Source organism: Embiotoca jacksoni, unplaced genomic scaffold (assembly GCF_022577435.1).
Source record: "Embiotoca jacksoni isolate LCO1_2020_lvr unplaced genomic scaffold, fEmbJac1.0.p SCAF_3, whole genome shotgun sequence".
Taxonomy (NCBI): Eukaryota; Metazoa; Chordata; class Actinopteri; family Embiotocidae; genus Embiotoca; species Embiotoca jacksoni.
In genome coordinates this window covers 10,908,570-10,917,969 of record NW_027185381.1, presented here as the reverse complement: position 1 = coordinate 10,917,969, position 9,400 = coordinate 10,908,570, and the positions used below count along the sequence as shown (strand labels likewise).

Here is a 9,400-nt window from a genome sequence, read left to right as displayed (position 1 = left end):
AGCTACATGCACTTTTATATACAGTAAATAGCTGAAATAATCAATAGCAAATCTAATTTAAATTAACCTAAATACAGTTGGTAGTATTTAGGGGGCCAGAAACCAGACCCCGTAGGCCCATTTGCTTCTCCCCACCGTTGACAGTATGGCTGTGACCTTGATTTAAAAAAAATTACATTTAAGAATATGTTGGCAGTATTTTAATGTAGCAGGTCAAGCACTTAATTCATTGCTGGGTAGATAAAGCTAGAATGATGCATAGTATTTTAATGGTTGATTATAAGTTCTGCGTGTTAACTCCGGTGACCAGTTTTGTCACTGTAACGGTGTAAAAAGTGTGTGTGTGTGTGTGTGTGTGTGTGTGTTTGAAATATACATATCTAAAAATTGAATCAAATTGCAAAGTACTTCTAAAAAATCATCAAGTCCTGTTTGTTACATTACATAAAATTCAGATATTTGGTAGATTCTGTACAAATCCTATTTAAAATGATAATATGATGAAAGAGGGATGTTCAAAATTGTGAGGACTGATGTAAAATACTATTCCTATTTCAGTTGAAGGGGTGAAGGTACGGTAACAGTTAAAAGAAAATGAGGAACAGAAAATGTGTTGCTCTTTCCTTTTTAAAAATGGTGACAAACGTGTTATCAGAATAGTCTGCTGATCAGCAGGCATGGCAGGAAGTTTGATGACAAATATGTATTGTAGAAAAAGTATGTAGTAATTGCTTAAAAACTGAAATACATTTCAATTTTATTTTTCTTAATTGTAGGTTTTTAAATCCCAGAATAGCACAGGTACAGCTGAGATGTCATTTCTTGATGTTTTTAACTTAATAGTAAGCTCTTTTGCTATAAGAGGAATTTAAACTTAATATAAATGAGATTCTTGCTGTTTTTCATACAACCAGTTCTGTCACCTTGTTTCACAACACCTTCACCAATTCCCCCTCTTAAGCAGTGAAACCCAAATGCTTGAGAGGACATGGGAAAAGTCCTACCGGGCCTTTCACCCTCATTCATTTAGCTTGGAATGAGCTAATCCACCTATAAACACAAAAGCCTCTTGCGTCACAAGTCCCCGAACCTTTACAGTTATAATTAGTGTTGTTTTTGCAGTTCTGAGTTGGGTGGGCGGATTTTGAGTGCACCATATACTGCTATGCATTCACTTCTGTGGTCCAAAGAGGGCGAATCAAGCGATGAATAGAGATGTGGAGAATCACAGATGCTACTGGATACAGTGGACAATGGACTTCTAAAATCAACAGCAGACAATTTCATTAATCTGCTCATCTACTTTTAATGCTGTTGTCAGTGCTTTTAATTAGCTGGACAAGTTGACTAAGTAGCCACAGCAAAGGAAAGCTCACAGACGTTGTCCTCTGTTCACCGACATCCGCAGAGCCCTGATGAAAAATTGATTAGCCAATAACACACACTGAAAGTCTAGTCCCATGCAACAGCACCCTGCAACATATTCCACCTTTACATCACTTGACACAAAACACAACAATAAGTCCCTGGGGCAGGACACAGATTTTACATTATTAATTCAGAGCAATCTGCTGTGTTTACAGAAGCAGAGGTGAGTTCCAAGAAGCACGAGGAAAACCCTGAAACTTTGTTAAACAGACTCGATTTACTAAAAAGTTGCTCCGGGTATTACTCCCCGACGCTATGCAGATAAATCCGTAAACTGGCACTGCACTTGATGAGATAGGAGAAAAGAAGAGATTCCAGAGGTCGCACCACTTTCAGTCGGACCAAGATACTTGAACCTGGACAACAAACACAAGAGAATTAAAGGGACTTTGGCTGAAAATGAACAAAGGTAGATAAGTTTGGTATTCAACAGTAAAAGACAATTTTACGAATGCTTCATTGATGTCTGAATGTTTGCCTGCGTTGCAGAGATGACCTCTCTGAAAGTCTACATAGGCCGTTTTCTTTTGTCACTGCCATCGTTGAGTTCTGAAATTAAAGGAATTTTGCAACCATGACGTACGAGATCCTTCAACACACAGAAAGCCTATTATAATTCAGCCTGCTGATGCGAAGTTTTCCTCCATGACTGAGCACGGGTCCAACACATCTTATTTTAAGCTGCCCCTTTTGTAACCCAGAGCCTTTGTGCAAACACTGACACAGCAACACACCTCGTGATCCTGGCAGGCACTGCATAACAATAACTTTCAGAAGGTAAAATGAAAGCTTTATTGTGCAAATAATAAGAGAAACGTGACTGAAATGTCTTTTTATTTTCAAATGACATGACCATTGTTTTCCATCCACATGAATTTGTCCCAAAAGATGGAATCCATCAATTACCAAGTGCTTCCTATTATAGCCTTCCTGGTGCATCCTATATACAAATCTATATACACAATTAATTCTGATCCATTTCATGTCAAATATTTGACAAGTGATGCTGCACATCCTTTGGATTTGCAAACAAATAAGAAATAAAGGTTATAACCTTTCGTGATAACATCTCAAATCAATTCACATTAAGACGAGTGTTTTTTTTCCTCATAGTTACTATAAAATAAAAAAAAAAAAAAGCATGACCATGTAGGAAAGCAGTGAAAAACAAACTATACGTATTCCTTCAGAGTACAAACAAGATCCGCAGAAAAAGGAAAGGCTTGGAGGCGATGAAGCATAAAATACTATGTACGATAAAAAGCACAATCTACAATGCAGGTTTCAAGGGTTGATTCCTGAAGGGGCATATAGTGGCAGGCTCACTTGCCACTGGAGTTGCTTTTATTTGTCCTCTTTGAGAGCCACGCTCCACTGACTGGTTACTAAGGAGTCAGAAGTAAGAGCAACGTAAGTGAGAGAGCAAGAGTGAAACTCACATCCGATGCTGCCATAAATACAGTATGTCATGACCATTCAGTAACCAGTCGGCTGAGCACTCTGAACGATTGGCTGTCCAGTTCCCACAGTCCAATGTTGCTGTGACAAATGGCACAGTGTGTCAGACACCGGAGACTGCCTGGCTGTTATAATCAGTGGACTCCATTTTGAGGATGTAAGGGATGATGCTGTCAATCTGCACATTGCCAATGAGTCCAGCGAAAAACAGCTCCTCAGTGACAGCTGCACTTATCAGCCTGAGGGCAGGAAGACGCAGTAACAGCTTGGATAACCTGGGAGTAATGAGGGAGAAAGGAGAGATAAAATATAAACATGTAGCAAGTGCATCTATGATACCACGACAAATCTGTCCTGCTTTATAGAGTAATTCTGTAGTGATACACCACTGCCTGCCCAGCAGCTCTGGCATTATGTGGTACAAAGGTAAAGCCAACAAACCGATAAGAGTCTTCTGGGTAGGTTCTGGTTACGTAGTCCTGCAACTCCATGTAGGCCTTCTCCTGGTACATCTCTATCTGTGGGGTATTATCTATGCCTGGGTGATCTGGTTTAAAAAAAAAAAAAAAAAAATGCATATAGTCAGACATTAGTACATCTGTATTTGCTAAGTATTCAGCTTTAACACAAAAACAAGCATTTAAAAAATGCAGTTTTCATCGTGTCAACTGGCGAGCAGTCTACACACCAGGACTGAAGAGAACAATGGCTTTGAGGTAGGCATACTCATAAGAGTCTGGGGCCAGCTTGGCCATGCTGTTACAGAATTCCTGCATCCTCCAAATGTGCTCCATCACCAGCTTTACTCTCTCTGGGGACAGCTTATCTGTGGGTGACAAAAAAAAAGATGGAGGGAACTGAGGGCCTGTAAAGTTTTTTTTAGAAAATTAAAGACAAGTTGTGAGACAAAAATGAACATGACAGACTTGGTATCTCATCTTATAAGAATACACTTCAGGTCTGCATGGCAGTAGAGCCCTCCTACCTTCCTGTAAACTGGTCTGCAGATGGTTGATAATGGCACTTAAGATAGTGCCAACATTCATGATGTTGGAGCACTGTGCCAGACCCAGGGCAAAAAGTTCATTCCAGCAGGCTTTCATCAAGTTAATATCATTGTCTTGACCACTGTAAAATAAAACAAGATTCTTTCAAATTTAGTACAAAGACACGTGCGGGCACAGAAGAAAAGCCATTTTCTGAGTCACATGTAATGACAAAGTCCAATGCCACCATTTAAAAAGGTGTATTTATGAAACAATAGGCTTACCCAAGTGATTGAAAGGCAGGTATGGAGCGTGCCCAGTGCATAGAGAGAAAAAGTAGCCGGGAAGCTGACTCACAGATGTAGTTGACATTGAGGTACTCTGGCACAGGCAAAGGCATCATAAGCTGTAAAACAACAAGGAGAAAACATGATTATTACAGTGATAATCTGAAAAATGTGTGAATCTGTGTAACATGAGCAGGTCAAAGGGGAGGGCCACAGTCAGTGGCAGTCTTTTACCTTGAAAAGGATATGGCTGTCAGAAAGTAGAGATCCCTCCAGCTCCACCACGGGACCCGACTGGTCCCCTGACATCAGCTGCATTGTGGCCTCCAAGGACTCTCCCGCTGAGCCATCACCAGGGTGGAGGACTTTGGCCAGGGTGTCAAAAGCTCTGATGACACGCAACATATGGACACAAAATGCTCGCGGTGAAAGATCCAAACATTTTGATTTATTTATAATTTATACACTAAAGCTCACAAAAGAAAACAGGGAATATAAACTACAACTCAAAGCACTGCAGTGCACCCCTGACATGGCCCCGAGATTGTATATTTTTGATAGACTATGGGCCAATCTAATTAATCCCTTAAGATGAGGGGTCAGAAACCACATGGCCCTGCAGGAAATTCTATTAAAGCTCTGTGACTAAGGGAAAAAAACAGCCCCTGGGTTTCCATTAATGCCCATGTGGACCTCCTGTATATCTATCAACTTATTTAGAGGCCACTCCTGGTCAGTGTCAAAGCCTCTTGATTCCTTATGACAGCTCTCTCACCTAGTGATATCACTTGCAGTTTGTTCATCTCCTTGGACATCTGTCATTGAGCTGTCACCGTTGCTAAGTGTTTCAGCTCCCATCAGATCGTTGCCGCTGTCGCTTGCCTCCCTGGACTTGTTGAGGTGGGCAAGTGATGTCACGACATTTGCCAGTGTACCGAGATCACCTTGAGACAGGTCATCCTGTTCAGGACGGGACAGTGATGATGAAACATGCATTGAGTATAACTTTTGTTTGTTTTTTTACACGTCATGCCTTAGGTGAGCAAAACATAATGGTGAAACAATAAGGACAAAACTGGGCCATAACACAGATTAAGACGCACGTATCATCCATGAACAAACAATTATTTAGCCTAAATTATCAACCCGGTTTAAGTAGAATCCCAAATGTTTTCTCAATTTTTGTATTCAATGTTAGAATGACATAAGAGACTTTACTTGAATATACAATAGTTGGATTACATAAATGTTACCTTGTCTGGAGATGCTGGAATCAAGATGGTGTTTTCCATCTTGGAGAAGGGTTGTTGGATGTTTAGCAACATGCTGGACTCGAGCACATTTGTAGACCTGGAAATAGAGAGTTGACATCTCACATTGCATTATACATATAAAACCATACAAAAATGATTCAACTCTGGAAATGTTTGAAGTCGTGATCAGTTATGGTTTTGTGTTGCACTGCACTGCATCATCTTAATGTTGTTTCTCCACTGTGTACGTAAAAGGTGAAAACAAAACCTAAGAAACAACTTCAAATACGACGCATTCCAAAAGGACACCAGAGAGTTTTTACAAGTGTAACAAAAAGATTATTGACTGCAGGTTTATTTGTTGTGTGGTATTAGACTGCACAAGTGGGTCCAATAATAAGTGCATTATCTCGAGTTAAGTGGCATGTACCGGGCAGTTTCCTTGTCAGATACAAAGGTCGGTGTGGCAGCCAGAGGGCTACATAAATTCTTGCGGATGTAGATCTTTTCGGTGGAAGCTGCACAGTTGACGGATTTCTCTCTGGTGGTCACTTCAACAGGCTTCCTCTCACACTGCACAGCTGAGAGACAAAACAAATACGAGACCTTAATCATGTCAATCCTTAATAACATCTTGACAAACACATATATTTATAGTATTACAGTCTCTTACAGTCCTGTTTCATGCCCAGAGAAATACAGCGCTGCAGTCGACAGTACTGGCAGCGATTTCGGTGCAGCTTGTTAATAGCGCACTCTCCGTTGCCCCTGCAGGTGTACACCAGGTTCTTCCTTATGCTGCGTTTGAAGAATCCCTTACAGCCCTCACAGCTGACAGCTCCGTAATGCCGCCCTGAGAGAACAAAGACAAAACATGGACATGTTAGTGAAAAATAGTTTAGGTGTGTTACTGAAAAAAAACCCAAAAGGTTCTATTTTTTATTTTATTTTTTTACTGCAAGTCCTACCTGAGGCTTTGTCCCCACAGACAACGCAGTACTCCACAACAGGCTTGACAGAAGACTGGTCTGAGCCTTCGGTCACAAACTGACAAACAATCCGAGAAAATTGAATAATTTAATACAGCAAACACAGCAGCAAGTTTAGACTGACAACACATGACCACGCTTCAGTCACAAGACCTTTTAGTAACCTTGTTTATCAAACTGACAGGAAAAGGTCACGAACGGCTTCGGGCATTACCTGAATCTGCTGCCCGGCAAGTTCAGGGGAGGCAAACAGCAGCTGGTTGACCCCAGAGCCGTCTGGAGCAGCGAGGATGACCTTGTTGGGTGAACCTTCCTGCTTGGCCAGAATCACCTTCCCACCAGGGGAGTAATCAGCATTAGCTAGGATAAACTGCTGCTTTCCAGGGGAAGATGGCTCCAGTGCTGTGACGATCTGGATCTTCTGCCCAGTCTGCTGATCCGTTACAATCTATGACAAATACAAATCAAAACATGGGCGAGTGCTGACAGTATATGCAAAGACGTTGGGTTGGGTTGATCAAATTCATGTGCAAACTGTGCATGTGTTTATTCACATACAATAAAAACAGAATGACAGTCTCCAATGATGGATAAGCTATTGCATCACCTGGATTCTGTGTCCTAAAGCCATGCTGTTGTCTGTTGAAACAAGCTGAATCCTTTGAGTCTGTCCATCCATTCTGATACTGCACACACCTTCTTCCACTGCCCTTCACATCAGTGCTTCATGAGGCATGCACACCTGTAGAGTTGAGTATACGTATTACTTTATGTCTTATTGAAACATATCTTAGGTCAAGTCAGGGGATAACCTCAAGGAAACACTGCCTCGATGATTTTCTTACTGTAATCAAATCCTACGATTGCACTTCAATAAATACGTTCTGTAACCACACAAACATGTCGTTATTTTTTTGTTTTTTAAAGGCTGAGCTTTTATTAGGGACTAATTTTAGCAGTTCTGTACACATAAGGCACAATTAAACAGTATTTACAGAAGCCAGCCAAGTTAAGTGGGACTGACTCACATGTAACTACAGTGCTCAGGGTAATGCAGGAACCGGTCACCCTGAGAAAGAGCTCAAATGTGTTTTTAAATATTTGTGAACAACAGTGGATGTCTACGATAAATAGCAATAAACACTATCTGACAACACAGAAGGTTTGGATGTTTTCATTATTTGTTGAAGTAAGAAAAATGTAGTTCATCACCAGCCTGGTGTTTCAATAGATGAATTAAATCGATTATAATCGACCCAAACATGATAGAAAAGTTCTACCACAGAGGAAATGAGCAATACCTATAGGAAGCTGTTTCTGGAGGGAGCTGGGGGCAACTTAATGCTCCGATAATAATTATGGCCAAAAACTTAACTTAACATTACAACTACTAATCCCCCCCCTCCTGTTCCCTGGTTCAAGTCCCTTCAGCGAAATAATACTTCTGGCCAAAAATCCGCGTGACATTTCTAAAGGAAATCCGCCCGATGTGACCTGTGCTGAACCAACAGGTGAACGGAAACATTTGATGAAACCATTTGCGTGACACCGTCTGGATGTTTATTTTTGTGGCCTGTGCTAATAAACGGAAGCCGGCGTTAGCTCGAAACGACAACGATCGCTGCCCACCCCGGTTTTTAAAAATCAGCTTTAACATCCAGCGAAGTGACAACAAACGAGCGGCGAAGCCGCCGCGTCCCGACACGGACGAGCTCCCGACACCCGGCTGTTTAAAACCGATACGGAAGATAAAAAGTATTTCTTTTCCTGTGGGTGAAAGGTCAACATTGAAGGGTTAAAGCGTGCTTTAGGGTTCAAGGCCCGCGAGTGACGCCGAGCCGCGGAGCGAACAAGCGGCGCGTCGGCGTCGACGAGCCCCCGGAGGGGTGGCCCCGCGGTACGCCTGAAATCGGGACGCCGGACTTCCGCGCCGGTCGGACAGCTTGCGATCCGACACGCGGGGACGTCCGTCCCGCTCGCAGTCAACGACGCCGGTCGCTTCGCTTTCAGTGTCTTTTAATGAGCGAAACGGAAGCACGACGAGCAGCTACCGGCCGGCTAACCCGTGCGCGGCTAAGCTCGTCGGCTAACTAGCACGTCTCGTTTAACGTCGTTACTAGTTACCGGCGGCTAACGCGTAAAACACGCGGCGGATCCCGGACACACTCCCGCGACGCAGCGCCGCGGACACACGCGGAAACATCGACGCGTACTTGCCGAACTTTTAATTTCCAGGCGCTCCGAGCTCCGGACGACAGTGCTAACGAGCTAAGTTAGCTGTTTGCTAAGTTGGTGGGCTAATGGCTGCTTCCCTCCTGCAGACCTACTGAACACTCCCTCTCTTCCTCTTTTACTGGCCACTCGTGGCTCTTCCACGAACCCCTCGCGTGTCCGCGTTCGTAAATATGTCTTACCTCCCGCGGAGCCGTCAGGTCCGATATTGTATTTCCTTCAATAAATTAATATTTTAAAGTGTTTGCTTGCAGTTAAGTGGGAGGGTCAGAGTTCGTGACCTTTTTTTTTTTTTTTTTTGCCATCGATAAACGATTTACGCGCATGCGCAGTTGGGTAGCCACAGTTTCCAAGTCGTTCTCCCTGAAAGTCCAGCTGTTTTCACATCAGCTGTCGGTCCAAGCAAAAACTGAATTTTCACAAGCCGTTTTATCACTGGTGCTTAAACGAAGTATTTCTACCACACTATTATATTTAAGGGGGGGGGGGGCAGAAAAGTGACGTTACTAGTTCGGTTAAGAGTAGACGACATCATTTAAAGTGTTTGATTTGTCTAGTTTTGGTGGTTTTAGATCTGGACCACTGCAGAAGAGGGGGGGGGGGGGGGGGGGGAAGCGGTGAAATATCCCTCTTTTATTTTCACAAATAGAAAAAAAGGTTTCACAAATTAGAAGCCGAGTTAAAAAAAAAAAAGATTTCTTCTCTGTGATAATTGAGTCCAGGTTTAGTAGTTTTAGATCTGGGCCACATTTAATATGGTCTAGATG

General features: G+C 42.5%; 1 protein-coding gene across 6 annotated transcripts; it reads right to left on the bottom strand.

The window, feature by feature from the left end:
- Window positions 1–2,245: 2,245 nt before the first annotated feature.
- nr2c1 (nuclear receptor subfamily 2, group C, member 1) lies at window positions 2,246–8,928 on the bottom strand. Of its 6 annotated transcripts, none has more exons than XM_069162451.1 (14): window positions 8,816–8,928; window positions 7,009–7,143; window positions 6,616–6,849; window positions 6,381–6,459; window positions 6,086–6,265; window positions 5,843–5,993; window positions 5,413–5,509; window positions 4,935–5,119; window positions 4,394–4,547; window positions 4,157–4,278; window positions 3,872–4,014; window positions 3,575–3,712; window positions 3,328–3,433; window positions 2,246–3,161 (listed from the first exon to the last, which is right to left on the bottom strand). In XM_069162451.1, exons 2-14 carry the CDS (start codon window positions 7,078–7,080, stop codon window positions 2,990–2,992), a joined length of 1,833 nt encoding a protein of 610 aa, XP_069018552.1. In that variant the 5' UTR covers window positions 7,081–7,143; window positions 8,816–8,928; the 3' UTR covers window positions 2,246–2,989. The 6 variants fall into 6 exon arrangements, with proteins under 6 accessions (XP_069018552.1, XP_069018554.1, XP_069018553.1 ...); XM_069162453.1 differs by lacking the exon at window positions 8,816–8,928 and adding an exon at window positions 8,615–8,798; XM_069162452.1 differs by lacking the exon at window positions 8,816–8,928 and adding an exon at window positions 8,619–8,798.
- Window positions 8,929–9,400: the final 472 nt, after the last annotated feature.